This window comes from Podarcis cretensis (assembly GCF_951804945.1).
Source record: "Podarcis cretensis genome assembly, chromosome: 13".
NCBI lineage: Eukaryota > Metazoa > Chordata > Lepidosauria > Squamata > Lacertidae > Podarcis > Podarcis cretensis.
The window spans coordinates 46153180-46173292 of record NC_137182.1 but is presented as its reverse complement, the minus strand read 5'-3'; the positions used below and the strand labels follow the sequence as shown (position 1 = coordinate 46173292).

Below are 20113 nucleotides of genomic sequence, written 5' to 3'. Positions count from 1 at the left end.
TTTTGAAACTTTTGCAAGTGGGTTGTCCCTGTTTGCAGATTTATTCCCAGCTGCTTTATGTAATTAAACCAGTTCCTGCCCTAAAGCTAATTTTGTCTCATTAACCAAATAAGGCAACACATTACTAGCTCAGGCAACGCCCTCATCTCCACCAAGGGCAGATAAACCGCATGTGACAAGGGAATAGTTAGGATTATTTTTATTCCAATTACCATTAGGAAAATAGCAGATAAGTGCATGTAATTGAGGGCAGGTTCAAACATGAAGCAGAACATTTGAGCTGCACCTCCCTGTCCTAATTAAGTGCCTGCTAACTAGTGTGTGTGTTTTCTAGGGAAAGAACAGTTATCACAAAGAAATGGACATTGCCATTGGTTGGCAATAGGCAGCCTGTCACGTTATGGCTGCAAAAACACCATACATTTAACCACATGCATAAAAAAATCATGGGAACTGTAGTTTACCCCTTCACAGAGCTACAATTCCCAGCACCTGTAACAAACCATATATGGTTCCCTGGAGTCTTTTTTTTTGGGGGGGGGAGATGATTTAAATGTATAGTGTGGACTTGGCCTGTGCCAGAGAAGGAGGAACTGTATCATCAGAGAAGATGGCAAAAATGGGACCAAATGTGGTCCTACACTGCGGGCAAATAACCCCTGGAATCTAATGCACCACTAGGCAGAGTTTGAGGTGGCTCCTAACAATATACTACCGCAACAGCTGGAGGGACAGATTCCCCACCATTGCCCTTATCCACCTCAGGCCTTTGTTTTTGCAGCTCTTTTTTTTTGCTTTTGTGACTGTGTGGAACCCAGTTCAGCTACTGATTGATTGTGTGACTGCAGTGCATTGTTTATAGCTTTCATTTTTTAATAATAATAATAATAATAATAATAATAATAATAATAATAATAATATCTTTATTGTCATTGCCCCCTCTCGGGGACAACGAAATTACTTGGCTGCTCCATCAATGGTCAATGGTCTCGTTAGAGCAGGCATCCCCAACTTGCGGCTCTCCAGATGTTTCGGCCTACAACTCCCATGATCCCTAGCTAACAGGACCAGTGGTCAGGGATGATGGGAATTGTAGTCCAAAACATCTGGAGGGCCGAAGGTTGGGGGTGCCTGCGTTAGAGGGTAAAATTCATGTTAAATTGGTTGTTTTAGGGGTTGTTTTTAAAAGTCTGGAACGGATTAATCCATTTTGCATTACTTTCTATGGGAAAGCGCGCCTAGCCTATGACGCTTCCTGCTCCCGCGGTTGCCATGGCAGCCTTCTATTGGCGTTTGGTTTTGGAAATACGAGGAAGCGCGCTTCCTGTTCCTCCAGTGAGCGTGAAGATGGAGGGAGGCGGCGGCAAAAGACTCTCCCCCCGCCCTCCCCGCTGCCGTGGAAACGGACCAACGCACAAACAAGCGCGCGGGCGCATTTAAACCTCTCGGGGTTTCTCTGCGGAAGGGAGCGTGCGCAGGCGCGCGAGGTAAGGGGGCGTGGCTGCACTAAGGGAGAGTTGAGAAGGGACGCCATAGAGACAGCCTCCCTCTGCCTTCCTAGAGCGACCGAGTGGGATTTTTTTAAAGTTCCGCTTCCGTCGCAGGACCGCTTCCGGCCCTGCTTCCGGGATTGGGCGCGATGGAGTCGGTGCTCAGCGAAGTGGTGGCGCTGGAGGATCTGCAGGTGAGTCGGAGCCTTATTTAACCGGAGGAGGAGCGCGCGGGTTTTGTGCTTGTGTCTCCCTCTTCTCCTGGCTCTGGTCGCGGGCCGCGAGATTTAAGTGGAGCCTCCAGGTCCAGGGGCAGTCTACCTTGGGCTACTGAGTGCGGGCGGTGCCTTTGAGTTTCGTGGAGTCAGCTGGGCTTGGACGGGCCTTTTGTCCCAGTATAGCCGCCCTCTGCTCTCCGTCCTGGTCGCTTCGTTCTCTCCGACGGCCTGATTTTGGGTGGTTCTTCCTTTTTTAAAAAATGCACCCTCCTGTAACCTTTTACATTTGTGCTGTGGGTCATATGTCTGGTCTGAAGATGAGGTGGAGCCGGACCTTCCTCTCCTTCAGCGGAAGTGCTTCATGGTAGCGACTAGGAAGTGGCATCACTCTCCTCCGCTGAAGTGCTGGGCAGCCACTCCGTATGGAGAAGGGAAGTGCTGGGAGTGACTTGAGTGGATTCAAGTGAGGGAAAGTACAAAGCACCCCCTATCTCCCTCAAGACGTTTTTGCCTGGCTTAGATGAAGCATTAAACTATGATGCTGTAATAATGCCTCTTGCTTCTCTGGATACAGGCTGGAGAGTGAGTAGCTTCTATATGGCTAAAATGTAGCTAATGTAAAATCTGGCCCCATGCATCACTGGAATGTGGCCCCTGGAAGATTGCCTACAATGCAATTTGGCCCTCTGGCTGGAAAAGGTGTGATCCTCTCAGCGCGCGCGCGCACACACACACACGGACTCGCTCTATTAATTTAGTGTGATATGCAGCTAAGCCATGATCAGAGTAGCACTACTCTGGCTTAGCTGGATGCTACTGTTTATGATTATGAATATTAGCTACAAACTGGATTTTAAATTATGTAGGTAAATTAATTTAGTTAGCTACTTATGCTATACATAGACTTGTATGTTCTCCATATGTTTTGCTCTCCTCTGCTCCCTCATCAAGGTGTCAGAGGGAGCTCAAGAAAAAAAATGGGCTGGTTTCTCCTGTTTCCCTGTGATTGGTCATTCCACCCCCACCTTCCCGTACACATTGAGGCAGTTTCATAGCAGTGACTTTTTCTGTTCTCCAGTTAGGATGTCTGGACAGCAGGGTTTGCTGACAGCTGAGGTATATACTGTATACGGGGTTTGAAATTAGCAGGGCGCCAGGCACATTTTGCGCCTAAAGGTTCTCCATTTGCGAGCACCTCAAAATGTCTGGGTGCCATTTTTTGCGCCTGGATGACACTCAAGGATTACTGGAATGTATGTGCTTTGAAGCCTTGAAGTATATGTTAAGGATAGACAATACGTTAAGGAGTTTAACAATAAAGAGTAGCATGTTTTGAAAACTGAAGTTTGGTACCAATATTTTTATTGTAAACACCAAATTAAACCTGTATTAACAAATTCTGTTTAAAATGTGATATTAACAATGTGTCACTTATGTGAATTGTGTATTAGTTCATGCTTATCAAAATGATAAATAAAAAGTATTATCAGTAAGTATTGATCTGATGTGTAGAGATCTTTCCTATTCTGCTTAATTCAAAAGGGTTCTGGAAGCTTCTCTGTGTGAAAGAAACAAGCAGAAGGTTCATGATGTACAGCTGGCTTAAACTGATTCTGTTATCTCTTCTGTCAAGGTCATGCTGACTATAAAAGTAGGGGCAGAAGGAGCCTGGGTTTCACTTTCTCTTTCTATCTCTTTTCCTTCTGGTGTGGTGTTTTATATGCAGTTGTACCTTGGATCTCAAATGCCTTGGCTCCCGAACAAATCGGCTCCCAAACTGTCAAAACCCGGAAGCGAGTGTTCCGGTTTTTGAACGATTTTTCGGAAGCCGAATGCCTGGCACGTCTTCTGCGGCTTCTGGAATGCATTGTGTTCGAGAACCAAGGTACCACTGTATAGTTTTTAGACTTACTATAAGTTGTAAGTTTAAGTTAAATCTGCTGTAACTGGATTTCTTATGGACAGTGCCGATCCTGAATGTATTGGATTTATAACCATTATGCTCATTTGCCTTCAATAGCAGTAAAGCTCTGCTGGATGAAATACAACTGCCTCTGGTCTATTTTTGGGGAATCCTACAACGTATTTAAATTTTTACTCTGCTAACTATAAATTGGAATCTGCTCTGGATTAAGTAGAATTTCATGACAAGGTGTCCTCCAGATGTTGCTGAAATACAGCTCCCATCATTCCTGATCACTGGTCATGCTGGCTGGGGCTGACAGGAGTCACAGTTCAGCAACATCTGGGGGAACATTGGTTTCCCATTCCTCTTCTTACACAAATACAGCATCCTAGAAGGTGCCCTGTGCTTTCCCCCACAGTTCTGTATTGCAGAGAGTGTTTGGCAATGGAGCTAAAGATGGGAGCAGTGCATGCATACACCCAAATCCATGATAAAGAAGAAGAGGTGGTTTCTTAGATGTGTAAGATCAAGTAATTGAAGCCTCATGGTTATAGAAGGCAGCATGTTAACAGCCTATAATCAAATGATTCAGATCTCTAAAGGGCTGTCACATGGACGATGGAGCAAGCTTGTTTTCTCCTTCTCCAGAGGGTAGGACCCAAACCAAAGGATTCAAGTTACAAGAAAGGAGATTCTGACTAAGCATAAGGAAGAACTTTCTGACTGTAAGGCAGGCATAGGCAAACTCGGCCCTCCAGATATTTTGGGACTACAACTCCCATCATCCGTAGCTAACAAGACCAGTGGTCAGGGATGATAGGAATTGTTGTTCCAAAACATGTGGAGGGCCGTGTTTGCCTATGCCTGCTGTAAGGGCTCTTTGACAGAGGACACGACTCCCTCAGGAGGTGGTGGACTCTCCTTCCTTGGAAGTTTTAAAACAGAGGTTGGATGGGACATCTATCATAGAGTTGGAAGAGACCACAAGGGCCATCGAGTCCAACTCCCTGCCAAGCAGGAAACACCATCAGAGCACTCCTGACATATGGTTGTCAAGCCTCTGCTTAAAGACCTCCAAAGAAGGAGACTCCACCACACTTCTTGGCAGCAAATTCCACTGTCGAACAGCTCTTACTGTCAGGAAGTTCTTCCTAATGTTTAGGTGGAATCTTCTTTCTTGTAGTTTGGATCCATTGCTCCGTGTCCGCTTCTCTGGAGCAGCAGAAAACAACCTTTCTCCCTCCTCTATGTGACATCCTTTTATATATTTGAACATGGCTATCATATCACCCCTTAACCTCCTCTTCTCCAGGCTAAACATGCCCAGCTCCCATAGCCGTTCCTCATAAGGCATCGTTTCCAGGCCTTTGACCCTTTTGGTTGCCCTTCTCTGGACACGTTCCAGTTTGTCAGTGTCCTTCTTGAACTGTGGTGACCAGAACTGGACACAGTACTCCAGGTGAGGTCTGACCAGAGCAGAATACAGTGGCACTATTACTTCCCTTGATCTAGATGCTATACTCCTATTGATGCAGCCCAGAATTGCATTGGCTTTTTTAGCTGCTGCGTCAAACTGTTGGCTCATGTCAAGTTTGTGGTCAACCAAGTCTCCTAGATCCTTTTCACATGTACTGCTCTCAAGCCAGGTGTCACCCATCTTGTATTTGTGCCTCTCATTTTTTTTGCCCAAGTGCAATACTTTACATTTCTCCCTGTTAAAATTCATCTTGTTTGTTTTGGCCCAGTTCTCTAATCTGTCAAGGTCGTTTTGAAGTGTGATCCTGTCCTCTGGGGTGTTAGCCACCCCTCCCAGTTTGGTGTCATCTGCAAATTTGATCAGGATGCCCTTGAGTCCATCATCCAAGTCGTTGATAAAGATGTTGAATAAGACCGGGCCCAAGACAGAACCCTGTGGCACCCCACTAGTCACTCTTCTCCAGGATGAAGAGGAACCATTGATGAGCACCCTTTGGGTTCGGTCAGTCAGCCAGTTACAAATCCACTGAGTGGATCCACTATCAAGAAAGCTTAGTTGAAATTCTTGTATTGCAGGGGGTTGGACTAAATGACCCTTGGGGTCCATTCCAACTCTACAATTCTGCACAGTTGTGGGTAAAACCTCAGTGCCTAGGACTTGCCAATCGCATGGTCGGCGGTTCGAATCCCTGCGGCGGGGTGAGCTCCCGTCTTTCGGTCCCAGCGCCTGCCAACCTAGCAGTTCGAAAGCACCCCTGGGTGCAAGTAGATAAATAGGGACCGCTTACCAGCGGGAAGGTAAACGGCGTTCCGTGTGCTGCGCTGGCTCGCCAGATGCAGCTTGTCACGCTGGCCACGTGACCCGGAAGTGTCTACGGACAGCGCTGGCTCCTGGCCTATAGAGTGAGATGAGCGCAAAACCCTAGAGTCTGTCAAGACTGGCCCGTACGGGCAGGGGTACCTTTACCTTAACCTAACTGGCATAAGAAGTGAAGCAAATCCACTAGGGGGCATCAAATCACTTCCAATAGCTCTTGAGCGCTTAACTGCCCAAGCCTAAATGTGTACACTTATGCATGGGTATTGTTGAATTCAGTGTAGGTTTCATTCCAGTAGGTACATTTAGAGTTGTAGCCTTATTTGTTCCAGAGGAGAGCACTGATTCAGTGACATTTTTTCCGACAATGCAGCTGCTGTTTTTGCAGTCTCTGAGCAGCAGTTTGGCTTTAAAGAATTGGTGCTTTGTTTGATCCTACGTGTTGCATTTACTTTGAATGTGCTAACTTAGGAAAGAAGATACCATAGGTTTCTATGGCTGTGTGCAGTTGGAATTGGGCATTCAGGGTCAATTGAGTCACTAAGGAGGAAAGGTATGGAACAATAAGGAATTTCCAGGATGTCTGTATTAGCGCCATCAACTTTGTTGTGAATGGCTACTCTTAATAACATAATTATTAGTCTTGTACTTTTTCTGCGTTTCATTCCTCTCTGACCTCAGTGATGATAATACCTTGCCCCGTCTATTAACCTTAAGTACACCTGTAACCTAGGATGACATTTCGTACATCTGATGAAATGGACGAAAGCTTACGCTGTAATAAATTTGTTAGCCTTCCAGGTGGCACAAGATGCTTTGTTAGTTGGTTTCAGCCAAGCTACCGCTCTGGAAATAGGAAAATCGCATGGCATGGATGTCTTACACAATGACAAACGATCAGGGTGTATTTTAAGTGACCACAAATAAGGACTGGTTTTTCAAATTGGAGACTTGAATTGTGGTTTTGGTGTTCTCATTCATATATGGTTACTCCACAACAATGCATGCTAATGTTTTATCATAATGACCAATATCAGCTTGCAATGACCTATGCTAGTTCTGCTGGGAGTAGAAATACTGGTATGGTGAGGTACCAACAGAGCTTTCTATAGTGCACAGGAATGCAGTCTAAAACTAGTTTCCTTTTGTATTGCAGAAACTATCTGCATTTAAGGGAGCAGTTGTGAAATTAAGCACTTTTTCCTGGCACACTCTTTACATCTGTAAGGTACTTACCCAAATCAGAAGCAGGAGCTGGTGGATACAGGACAGAGAGAGTCATGCATCTCCATGACTTGGAAAGCAAATCTTACTATTGTTTATTGTTCAAACCATGAATATTTAGACTCCTTGCCTTTTGGATGTGTGAGAGCGAATTATTGTATTTCCATGCCAGTTTCCATTAGCCTGGATACCAAAGTAGCTTTCATACAGTCAATAAACATTACAGTAGAAGATCACACTTAATATAACAGAACATCAAAATTGCAATGCTTGAACTCCTGTGAGCTGCGCATGTCAAGTCATACAATACTGTCAAGGAATCCACAGTTCAGTTTGGTTTCCATGGTATCTGGAGAGTCATGTGCTTTCGAGCCCTGCTTTTTAACATCTGAACTGTGTTGATGTGTTTAAGAGTAGGGGGGGGAAGCATGGATTCTTTTGAGTAGCTGTGGGAATACTTAATATAACAAACATCTTAATAATAATAAAATCCCCCTCCCTGAAATTTACTCACTATGGTGTGACCTATTTCCTGTGATTACTGCTGAGGGCTAGTGGAGAAGGATCCAAGAGACTTTGTTGGCTGTGACCAGGACATGTGTGCTTCTCTCAAAACATAACCCAGTTTTAAAAGGAAACCTCCATTTAATACAGAGGCCTGCCTCTTAAAACGCCAGTGCCTGATCTATGCGTGCATCTGACTGAGATGGCTGAATCTTGAGGTGCAGGAGTGGCCAGTGCAATTTCAGGCTATAGATGGATGGGTGTCATTTTTAAAGAAATGTTCCTTGTATTAATCCATTCTCCCTGGAGGTTGTAGAGCTAGTAGCCTGTGAGCTAATTAGGCCTGGAACCAATTTGGCCTGGGATGCTGTTCCCGACCCCCCCCAACCCCCACCCACCTGTTGTCTTCTGGTGGGCAGGTATAGGGTTGCCATATTTCAAAAAGTGAAAATCTGGACACAAAAATCTCAAACAAAAAGAGAGCCATTTTTAAGGAAATTCGCCAAAATCTACACTTCCAACATGGGATTTTTCAGGACGTTTAAGCGATTTCCTCCCAGACACCCTTTCTGATGGCCGAATGCCAGCTGTGTCCGGGAAATTCTGGACGTATGGCAACCCTAGGCAGGTGGACATGCCTTAAATTCTACCCTTGGCAAGGGACGCTTGCTGTTGGCGATGACTGCAGGTCTGCAGTGATCAGTTCTCTATGAGGAGTGCCATGGCATAGGCAATGCCTAAAGGTGGAGGGATGCCTTTTTGAAAATGCTCCCCAGGTGGTAGTATATCCTTTTCCTTTTAGGAACCTTCTGTTGGGGGTAATTCCCCCCCCCCCAGCTTCTCCCTGAAGATAACGCTTCAGGTGGACTCCAGTCTGCAGAAACTTGTGCAATAATAAATTGGTGGGGGTTGGTACTGGTGGGAGAACTAGCTCAGCCTCAGAGTATTTATTTTGGATGTCCTCCTTGACCTGCAGGGACTAACATGCTTTCTTCACTGGCGCTGGGTTCCAGGCACTGTCATCCTATCTCTTGCCAAGATCCTCCATGGAGCCTACAGCAGACTCCATGAGAATTTTGGCTTCTCAAGTTAATCTGTTTCATAATGGGGGAAAACATGACTTAAATTGGTGTGCCTTTCAGTTGATTTATTTCTCTGTCTCCCCCTCCCCCCCCCCCCAGCTTGGTGGTTTAAATCAATGGTTTTTATCCTGCTTGGATTTACCGTATTTTTCGCTCTATAAGACGCACCAGACCACAAGACGCACCTAGTTTTTGGAGGAGGAAAACAAGAAAAAAAAAATCTGAATCTCAGAAGCCAGAACAGCAAGAGGGATCGCTGCACAGTTAAAGCAGCAATCCCTCTTGCTGTTCTGGCCTCTGGGATAGCTGCGCAGCCTGCATTCGCTCCATAAGACGCACACACATTTCCCCTTACTTTTTAGGAGGGAAAAAGTGAGTCTTATAGAGCAAAAAATGCGGTAATTCAGTCCACATACTACCAAGGGGGCCTGGGCTCTACCATCACACCCTGCAAGCTGGGTGGGATCAGTGACCCTTCACCAGATGCTGCTGAGCCCCATCTCTTCTTATTCCCAGCCAGCTTGGCCTAGTGGGGAATTGGAGGCTCCAGCAATGTATGGAATCCGGAGCCCTCAAGACATTGATGGAGCCTCCAATTCCGCACCCTAAAGTGAACTGGCAGCAGATTCCATACATTTCCTCCCCCCCATTGCCTCTGGGCTTGCAAGTGGAAGGGCGGTTTGCTAGTTGCTAGCTCCTTTCTGCCAGCTCCCACCCCACAGAGGACAAGGTGCTTTTCAGGTCTTCTCTTGGCCTCCTTTGGGTGTTTTCAGGCTTTTGAGCAGTGGTGTTGCAACCAGAGTGTTGTTTAAACAGTTCTGTTTCCTTTCCGATGAAATTAAAAGGGCACTTTTATGGCAGGTGACATTCCTCCTTGAGCGGCTGTTTTTAGTAAACGTGGGTTTTTGAGCAGGCTTCTGAGAAGTCAGGCAGCCACTTGGACAGATCTTTGGCTGGTTTAGCCATCACTTCAAACCTCTTTACACCGCCGCCCCGCTGAAGGTCACATTGTTTTCATTGTGAGAGTGAATGATCTTTATATTTCTTTATATTAATTTTACTGATTAGCTGGAAAAAGTACCCATAAAGTATCATGGTGGTGTGCAGCAGTATGAAAATGTAAAAAAAACCCCCACAATTAATAGTAGTACGGAACAATCATTAAAATGACTGGCTACCCAATAAAATTGTAAACAACTGCATGGCCCTGTTTAAATGGGGGGGGGGGGTGTCTTATACTGAGTGGGAAGATTGGTCCACCTAGCTCAGTGCTGTCTGCACAGACTGCCAGCGACTCTTCAGGTTTTCCAACAGGGAGTGTGTCTCAGCCCAACCTAGGGATGTTGGAAATCGAACCCAAGACCTTCAGCCCGCAAAGCCGGCACTCTGCCACTGAGCTACAGCCCTTGCCCCTGCACATTCCCTTCTGAGCCCTTTCATGAAATGGGGTTTGAATGGTTCGTGTGCCTGCGGAACGAAGAGCCCCCTCTGACTTTCCAGCACTAAACAGCCTGGCAGCCTTGGGCGGCAGTTGGTGCGACCTGCCCGGACCAAATCCATTGATGGGAGACAAAAAGACCAGTGTCTGGTTTCGGAGGTGCTTGTTGTTCTATTCTTGTTTTTTCGATGCTTGCGTAAGGCTTCATAGAAGATCCGGCTGCTAAGCCAGGGTCACCGGTTCCTGTTGGAGCAATTCCTCATCTGGGAATCATCTGTCCTTACTAGGTACTCAATGCTTTAAAATAATAATAAATCTCCCAACTGGTAGAGCTGAATTCTATGACCTTTGTCGAAATTTATGTGCTTGTACATCATTCCTTTTGCATAATTGGTTCTGCACCTGTCCCCTTCTATTTCTGAAGTTCGGTGGTGAGTAGCCGAGATGGCACTATCCACGCACAAGTACAAAAAATTATTTAGGGTGGTGATTTTTTTTTTTTTTGAAAAGCTGAAAATGGAAACTCTAGGATCTGCCAACCCTTTCGCTGTTGCCCTGCAGAGAAATGGCACCAAATGTTTGGAATTCCGAACTGCTTCTCCTTGTTTTTCTTCCTCTCCTTCGCCTGCCATCCATTGCCAGTAGTTTTCTGTTGGAATCAGCAACATTTTTTTGGTTATTCCATGGTTGCTGACATGGTTGTTAGGTGCATGGATGGGAGATTGCTTGAAAAGTCCCTGTGAGCCAGTGCATCCTGCTCATCTGGATGAAGAGGTGTGTGTGTGTGTGTGTGTGTGTGTGTGTGTGTGTGTGTGTAATTCTTGACATTTGCATGTAGGCTGTTGGCACACCTATGGCTCCACCCACTTCTGCTCCTGGCTCCGCCCACCACAGACAAGTGGTCCAATGGAAGCAACTCTCCCATAGGCCAGAGCAGCATTCAAAACTCCCATTGTTCTAGGTGCCTTTTGCAGGGGAAGGACTAGACCATGTGAAAAATAAACATAATATTTTAGCTGCAGTTCATTCATTTTCAGCTGTGTATTCTTGTTATAAAAAAGCGTGCCTAGACATTCCATTGTTGCGCCCATAACCTAGGTTTGAGGTCCCATTTAACTCCTAGCTTTCATATCTCGACTTCTAACACTGGGCCAGAGTCCCTTGTCACTCCTTCATGATCTGTAGGCCCCCTACCTGCCCCCTGGTGGCCTACTGTGGCCAAGATCGTGTCAGGTTGACCCCTGCTGACGTATTCTCAGGAAAAACCTGTGAATTGGGTGGGCGAAGTGGGGCAGAAAGGCACATTTTGCCTTTCCCGGGAGACTGGTGTCAGCTTAACCATCCCTCTCTTCTTTTCCACAGAGATTTGAGAAGAAGTACAGTGCTGAGGTGAGCTCAGGCAATGTCTCCAAAGGGACCACATTTGAGTACGCCTGGTGCCTGGTCCGCAGCAAATACAACGAGGACATCAAGAAGGGTGTTGTACTCCTGGAAGGTGAGCAGTAGATCAATAGACCAGAACATCCACCAAGCCACCTCCTTGATTTCTCTTGCCAAACAAGACATCCAGTAAGCTGTTCCACCTAATCGCAAAGCAGTGGTTGAAACACCCACTCCATTTTGATTTGATTTATTTATTTGAGCTCCACAGTGTGTCCTTTTTATATACTCTTCTTGGTTATTTTGTAGCTTTTATTACAAGCATCCCAGTGCTTGAAACTGGCCAGGCACATTTTGCACCTGGCTATCGACTGCTTGCAACCAAGTGAAGAAGCCTGAGTGCCAGAATGGTGCCTGACATCTTTACCATCTGGAGGTGCATGACTGGGGATCCTTGGATCTTGACTATTTTCACACACTAATGCCACATCCTATCTGTTATATTTTATTTGCGCAATCGGAACCAATTTCAGGAACCAAAATGCTTTTTCTGTGCAGCCTGAGCAGGAGCAGTGAACAAAGTTATGGTTAATTGTTGTAGTTTGTCTTCACATACCCCATCCCACTGCCCTGGTCACAGTTGTGGAGAATATTTCTACCTTATGAATGGTTTGTGTCACCATGAAGAAAAACAGGTAGGGATGGGCCAATATATATGTGCACTGCCCCTGAAGTCCTCCAAGTTATTAACCTAGCTCAAGGTTGTCATTGGAACTAGCCTGATGTTTCAGTGAGACTCAATCACAGTCAGTCTGTCATTTGCAAAAGGAGACTGTAGAGCTGTCTTACCCCATAAAGCGGGTGGCGCTGTGGTCTAAACCACTGAGCCTCTTGGGCTTGCCGATCAGAAGGTTGGCAGTTTGAATCCCTGTGACGGGGTGAGCTCCCGTTGCTCAGTCCCTGCTCCTGCCATCCTAGCAGTTCAAAAACACGCCCAAAAGTGCAAGTAGATAAATAGGTACTGCTCTGCTCTGGTTTCAGAAGCGGCTTAGTCATGTTGGCCACATGACCCGGAAAAACTGTCTGCAAAAAAACGCTGGCTTCCTCGGCCTGCAGATGAGCACTACAACCCCAGAGTTGTCTGCAACTGGACTTAACTGTCAGGGGTCCTTTACCTTTTACCCCAAAATGGCAACTAGGCATTCCATTTTGGCATCTACAACCTCGGTTTAAGGATCCATTTGGCCCCTAGCTTATATACAGTGGTACCTTGGTTTATGAACTTAATCCATTCTGGAAGTCTCTTCTTAAACCAAAACCTTTCTTAAACCAAGGCGTGCTTTCCCTAATGAGGCCTCCTGCCACCGGTGCCCTTCCACCGTTCGGATTCCGTTCTTAGACCAAGGTGAAGTTCTCAAACCAAGACACTATTTCTGGTTTTGCAGTGTTTGTAAACCAAGGTAACACTGTATCTGAGTTTCCAACACTGAAACATCGCCACCTGCAAGCACTTGCTCTAATAAGAAGAGCCTTACTAGGTTGGACCGAAGGTGTTTCTAGTCCAGCATTCTTGTGCCCGGCCCCACGGCCAATCATATGGCCTCCAGCAAGCCCACAGGCAGGGCGTAACTAGCCCTTCTCCCCCAGCACCTGGTATTCAGCAGCACACTGTCTCTGAACGTGGAAGTTCATCTACCAAACGTGGCTGAGATTTGCCCAACCCTCTTTCACAGCCACCTGAACCCACCACCACATTAACTGGCAAAGAGGTCCATGTGCCAATTATCCTTTCTGCGAATAAGTACTTTTTTCTGCGTGGTTTGCCCTGAATCTGCTGCCAGTCAATTAATTGAGCAGCTCCCACGTTCTGCCATTATAGGTTGGGGAGGGGAGAAAAAAACTCATTTCTCCACACCATAAACTTCCGCTATGAGTTTCCCCCCACCTCCCTTGGAGTATCAAAGGATCTTCAGCACTGTGGGGAGAGAAAACCTTTTGTGTGTACGTGGCAGCGTGTGAGATGCCTCCTGTTTTTCCGCCTCTGCCACATTCTCCCCCTTCTTTTTTTGTGTGTGCATCTGTCCCATTCCTGTCTTTTCATCGGCCGGGCGTGACCTCCTTGGCACAATGTCCTTGCTCTCCTTGCACGGCAGCTCCCCGTACACTCGCTTGACCTTCGGTTTGCCAAAGTCCAGGCGCCGGGATGTCGTTTGGGATTCGGTTGTCAGGAATCCAGGTGGGGTTACTCTAGTTCCAAGTTCAGATTTTTGTGTGTTGTGTCTGCATGTTACGTGAGCTGTAGGAGGCAGGTAAAATGGAGAAACCCTCAGACCCATCTCTCTCTAAACAGGTATAGGTAAACATTACTCTCTTGACCCTTTTATTTTCAGAGCTGCTGCCCAAAGGGAACAAAGAGGAGCAGCGTGATTATGTCTTTTACCTCTCGGTGGCCAATTACCGGCTCAAGGTAAGTCTTCTGGTGGCCCTACCTGCTAACTTTGGCTTGGACCCGCTTATATTTGTACCTCTGTTGTTCAGGCAAGATGGGATCCTGATGTGGCTTATAGTTAAAATCCACGAAAAGTTTAACTTTTTTTAGGGAGGTAATTTCCTCTAAAGCAGCAATGGGGTCACCTCCAGCTCTCGGGCCTTATTAGGCCTACCAAGCCTGTCTATTTGTGCTGTGAGACTGTTCAGGGAACCCACCCACCCTATAGTGTACGTGATGTCAGGTGTAGGTCAGGGAAAGAGCAGGCTGAAAGGGGGTCTGCCGGCCCCACTGATCTGTGAAAAGTCTCATGCACAGTGCTTTGTGAACCCTGATGATCAGCCAGTTGTTGGCACTTGCAAAGCCCGTGGGAGCAGTGTGGTGTGATGGTTAGAGTGTCATACTAGGACCATGGTGGTTGCTGTGGGAATTGCCTTGCAGTTGGACTAGATGACCCTTGTGTTTCCCTTGTGAGTCTACAATTCTATGAAAGGAGGAGGCATGGGACTCATGTAAGCCACATTGCGCTCCATCGAGAATGCAATAAATAAACAATAATAAATGTTTCGATTCCAAGTCATGTAGGCAAAAAAGGGGATGGAAAATGGGTAAGACTTTCACTTGAGAGCTGCTGCCAGTCAGTGCAAACTATACTAAGCTAGATGACCCAATGGTCTGACTCGATATGTTCTTGGAGTCATTGTGGTGCCAGACTCTCCCACCTGTTGAGCTTGGCCTCTGTGCAGGGGGTGGGGAGATGATGATCTGGCCAAATCCAGCGCTCCACCTCTGCCCTGGAGGAGAACATCCGATATTGAGTCAGTGGGACAGAGGCAAAGAGGGAAGGAAGGTTCAGATCCGTTCTTCCTTTCTTCAAAGTGGCGTCAAGCAAGTGAGCTCTTCTTCCTCATTACCTCTCCCAGCTTCTGCCCCTTTCTCCCAAACTGGAACGGATTTGGCCCAGGGCTGCTAGTTGCTGATCCCTCACTTTTGTGCTTGGACAGCATCCACAGCTCCACAGACGCTCCGCATAGCATTTGTTTGTATCCTCAGGGCTCCGATGACTGAAAAGAGAGAATAATAATAATAATAATAATAATAATAATAATAATAATAATTTTTATTTATACCCCGCCCTCCCCAGCCAAAGCTGGGCCGAGAAGAGCAGCAATTGGCATTCAAGAGGATTCAATCAGGCAACAGAAAGCTGGAGGCTGCATTAAGTCTTTCCCTGTTCCATCCTCTGTCCCCAAATCTGACTTAAGGAAAGCTGAGCTTCTGTTTTTCACCCGCTTCCTCCTTACACAGATTGGAAAGCTTCAAAATGTTTTGCATCCTGCAGATTTTTGCAGATAGGCAACAGACGTGTTTTCTCCCTGGGTTGCCAAATGGGCGAGCGGGGGAGAGATCCTCAGTCAGAGTTTGAGACTTTGCCTATCTTTCACGCTCGCTTCCCAGCATGTGAGGGAGAAGTCAACTCTCCTGTCCAGGGTGAAAGTCCTGCGTTTCCCGTTACCTCAGGCCCTTTCTTATCTCTGGCAGCTAATCCCAACTCTATAAACCTTGTCAAAACCAGGGTGGTGCCCACATGTATCAGTCTCAGCTGGGCCTTTTATCTCTGCGCTTTTATAGACTGCGAGAGCAGCAGATCATAACCCTCTTCAGTCATGGGGCGTATGTGTGGAGGCAATGGCGCAAGATAAGCAGGAGCTTGGGCCCAGAGGGAAGGAGCTGTGCAAAACACAGCCGACCTTAACCGTGCAATCCTGCGCAAGGGAGTTCTGTTGCTTGTAGTGGGTCTCACACTGTCTGGGGTTGCAGCCCTGAGAGCGCCAGTGCAGATGATGGCAAGCTGCAGTTGATTGCTGGGGTCTGGGTTGTGCTACTGGGAAAGTGTTAGGCTTGCAGCCAAGAAATCCAGGGCAGAGTCCAGCAAAGTAGTTGTGCAACGGAATCCCCCCAAATCTCTTCATGCATCCTCCATTCTGCTCTGAGACTCCCCAATCCTGCAGAGCAGTTGGGGGCACATGGGGAGAGGGGAGTTCCATTGAGCAGCCATGCACTAGCAGAACACCTTGGTGGGATGCTGCCCTGGATTCCCCCGCCCCCCACTTCAAATCCTGTCCTTCTCAAAACTTGTGGCAAGGGCAGGGAGCCTCAGGCCCAAGTGTGGCCCTCCAGTCCTCTCTGCCTGGCCCCTGGGATGCTCCCTAGCCACGCCCCTTACTTGCTCTGCATCAACACCACCCCAAGTGGTTCTTGTCTAGCAGACAAGTGTATTTTAATAATGCCTCCTGCAAGTGTGCATATAGAAACTAGCCTCCTCTACAAAGGTGGCGTTTGTTGCTCCACCCACCTCTGGCATGTGTGCTTCAGAAGGTTGCTCAAGCAGCCACTGCTCTCCCTGTCCCCCTCTCTATGGGGTTTGCATCTCCTGTGCAGGTTAAACTCCTTGCCTTGAGCTAAAACAGGGAATGGGAGAGCTTAGCGTCCTGAGGCAGGAGACTTTTGAACTGTCCCTGTTTCCCCTGTAGAGGAATTCTGTCTCCTTAATAAGGACTTCCTTAGCCTCCTGCCCTCGGCAGTGGTCATCCATATGACCTCCTGGAAGCTTGAGAATCAGACTGTTGCCTGTTGTTTGTCCCTGTTTTCCAGTCCTTGGAGGCATCCTTCCTTTTGAATGTGGAGGTTTCATTGAGCTGTTGTTGCTAATGGACTTCATTTCTTGGGACCTTTAAAACCCACTTCAGCAGCCGTTACACACCGTACATACTCGAGTATAAGCCTACCCGAATATAAGCCGAGGCACCTAATTTTAGCACAAAAAACTGGGAAAACTTACTGACTCGAGTGTAAGCCGGTTCACCACCTCACAAACCTGGTGGTGGCAGCAGCGGTGGAGGAAGAACAAGCAGCCCAAAAGGGCTCCTTTCGGGCTGCTCATCCCTCCGCCGTCACTTCTGCTGCTGCCTGCATTTGCGAGAGGCAGGTGGCAGCGGCGGGACCAGCGGCGAGAAAGGGCTCCTTTCGGGCCATTCATCCCTCTGCTGACACTGCCTGCCTCACTTGAGTATAAGCCGAGGGGGGCTTTTTCAGCATAAAAAATGTGCTGAAAAAGTTGGCTTATACTCGAGTATATACGGTAGGTTAGCTAAGGTGCTCTGTGTCCAGTCTGACCACAGTCATGGTCCACATTGTTGCGTGACCCTAGTTCTAAGTGTACATAACCCCTTTCCCCACCTTCCTTGACTCTCCCCAAGCCTCCATCCAGCTCATCACTTTCTTTTTCCAAAGCTAGAAAGCCCCACATACTGATTCCCTCCATTTGTGGTGGGCAACAGGGTACTGCGCATGATGTCCCCAGACACAGGTGCATTAACGCTCTTCTCTCTTTCTTGTAGGAATATGAGAAAGCTCTGAAGTACATCCGGGGGCTGCTGAAGACAGAGCCAAGCAACACGCAAGCCATGGAGCTGGAGAAGCTCATCAAGAGGGCCATGCAGAAAGGTTAGGGGGCCGGGAGTGGGGAGCGCAACCCTTTCCCTCCCACCTTTTAAGGTTCTGTTCAAACACAATAATGCTGATCCCAGTAAACCATGGTTGGGGCATTTCTCACAAACCAAGTGATGACTCCACATAGGAAACTGAGGCCTGTGTCAGTCTGCTTAGCTCAGCGCACTGACTGGCAGCATCTCTCCAGGGTTTCAAGAAGGGAGTCTTTCCCAGCCATAACTGGAGATGCCAGGTCTTGAACCCTGAGACATTTCTTCATGCAAGGTTTGTGGGGATCGCCCAAAACCGTTTCCCAGTTTGGAAGCAATGGGGGAAATGTGGTTTAACAAACCAAGGAGGCTTTTTGGTTTTCAAGTGTGTAGGAATGGGGAGAGCGCAGGGACGTTCTTCGTAATTCCTTGCCCAACAAACCATCGTGCTTTGGACATGTACACTAAGCCGATGCGTTCAGAGAACAGAATGCATTAAAACACCCAACCATCATTGAGCGCCTTTTATGAAATGCCTCCTAGTATTTCTCAAGGAGACGGAAAGGCGTTTCAACAGCTCTTAAGTACCAACAATGAGGACCTGGTGCCTCGGTTGGATAAGACGGCACAGGGATCACTTTTGCACTGCCAGAGGCCAATGAGAGGGTGAGGGCCGTCGGCCTGGGAGGTGGCAGCAGCTATTCCTCCACCACCTCCTCTGAAAAGGTGGTGATGGAAAAAGTTGGTCCCCATGGCAACTGCGTTGGTCCAGCCCCCCTCCCGCAGGCTGCAGTCCAAAGATCTCTTGAGGAGCCTCTCAATCCTTAACTAGCGTTCCAGGATGACGCCTTTCTTCCCTCTTCTCTCTCCACAGATGGCCTGGTTGGCATGGCGATCGTGGGCGGCATGGCTCTAGGCGCAGCCGGGCTGGCTGGTCTCATCGGCTTGGCCATCTCCAAATCAAAACCTTAACTGGCTTGGTTAGGGAGGTGGTGGGGTCCCACCCCCACCCCCCTTTCGCACCCGGCCAGAGCAGCCTGGCCTTGGCAACTCACAGCTCTAACCCTGCAGGGAAAATGAGGGACGATTAAAAACATGCTCGGCAGGCACTAATCCGACCCTGATTCCCGGACTTTCCCCTCCCCTCCTTCTGTGAGACCAAAGTGGCCCTTTCGGTAGAAGACTGGCCAAATAGGAACATGGGCGCGCATGGCTGCGGGCCCTTCTAGCTCTCAGTTGCCCCAGCCCCCTGTTGTGTAACTTCCTTTAGGTTCCTTGCCTACGCTTCACCTATCACATGCTGACGTGAGAAAAGCACATGGGTTTCTCCCCGCTGCCCGGCTTTGCCACCTCTCGCTTGTCGTGGGGCTTGGAGATTTCTCTCATCTGAGACTTAAGATACAAAATGCCAGGAAAGGACATCATTTTCAGAAGATTACAGTTGGATTGGGTGGGGCGGGGCGGGGGGAAGCCCCCCGGTCCGGCAGTGTGCGGCTTAGCTTCTTCTTGCTGTGAACGATGGTCGAGGAGAAGGCTTTCCGGGACAGAACCTTTCCCTCACTGTCCGACTGTGTTTTCTCTTACACTTAATAAACACACACATGTGCCTCCCTCTCTTCCTTCCATACACAGTGCATCCCCCTAGTTTGCACTTCCTTTGCATGGTGCCTCCTGACCCTCTTAGCTCCGTGGCAGCACTGGGTTCCCTCTAGAGGAGCCTGTGGTCCTTCATATTTTTGTTGAACTCCCATCAGCCCCAAACAGCATGGGCAGTGGTCAGGGACGATGGGAATTGTAGTCCAGCCCCATCACTGGAGGAACATAGGTGCCCCTGCTTCTTCTTTGGGGTCTTCCTCTGCCTAGATAGCTATCTTCTGTTGTCCCCTTATTTATTTGATAAGAGCTGGTGGGGGCTGCCAACATGAGAATTAGGTCACCTCTCTTGTCTCGCAACAGATAAAGAGAGCGAGCTTCTTGGGACATGGAGAGGAAACAGCAGAAAAGAGGGACACTCAAAGCAGCCTTATATTGGAAAGTATCTGCTTCTAAGCAGACAAGGGACAGGTTCCTTTTTTATGTTGGCAAGTGAAGACCCCACACCAACCCAATGGCGGGGCTTCCTTTGTGCAAAGTTGACGTTCCAGTCGCCGTTCAGAGACTACAGATGTATTGAAAACACTTCTCTCCTCCTTTCTGGAAACTTTAATTTCCCTGCTCACTGAACAGGTGCTTTTATATGGTTTTCTAGCCTCTGACTGGTGTGAGGCAGGGATGTCAATAAAAATAAAAATACAAATGCGAATGATTTGGATTGTCTGATTTGCGCCTCTCGTGAAGTTTGGGCCTCGGATGTCCTTAAGATGGTGAGCTGGTGTCCAATCCATCCTGTTTATACTGTAGGCCGCCACTGAATTTTCTGTGTTTTTGACCATTTAGGAATCAATTAGACCATTGGCCCATCAGCTGCCAGCATTGTGGATGCTGCTTGGCAGCAGATCACCAAGGTTTCAGGCAGGGAGCCTTATCCTCGCCCTACCTGGCGATGCCAGAGATTGAAGCTGTATGCAAAGCAGATGTTCCACCATGGGAGCTCCAGCCCTTCCCCCTA

At 47.7% G+C, this 20113-nt stretch overlaps 1 protein-coding gene across 1 annotated transcript; it reads left to right on the top strand.

Annotated features, from left to right (window-relative positions):
• Positions 1–1522: 1522 nt before the first annotated feature.
• On the top strand, positions 1523–19807 carry FIS1 (fission, mitochondrial 1). Its single transcript, XM_079951686.1, has 5 exons — positions 1523–1684; positions 11518–11650; positions 13926–14002; positions 17425–17530; positions 18380–19807. The coding sequence occupies exons 1-5, from the start codon at positions 1640–1642 to the stop codon at positions 18475–18477; spliced, it is 459 nt and encodes a 152-aa protein (XP_079807812.1). The 5' UTR covers positions 1523–1639; the 3' UTR covers positions 18478–19807.
• The last annotated feature ends 306 nt before the right edge of the window (positions 19808–20113 follow it).

What these genes read in the sequence shown, in the direction of transcription:
- FIS1 (XM_079951686.1), top strand. Translation starts at nt 1,640, where the DNA reads ATGGAGTCGGTGCTCAGCGAAGTGGTGGCGCTGGAGGATCTGCAG. An exon ending in TGGCCAATTACCGGCTCAAG is followed by an intron (nt 14,003 to 17,424) that starts GTAAGTCTTCTG and finishes TCTTTCTTGTAG; the next exon opens with GAATATGAGAAAGCTCTGAA. An exon ending in CAAGAGGGCCATGCAGAAAG is followed by an intron (nt 17,531 to 18,379) that starts GTTAGGGGGCCG and finishes CTCTCTCCACAG; the next exon opens with ATGGCCTGGTTGGCATGGCG.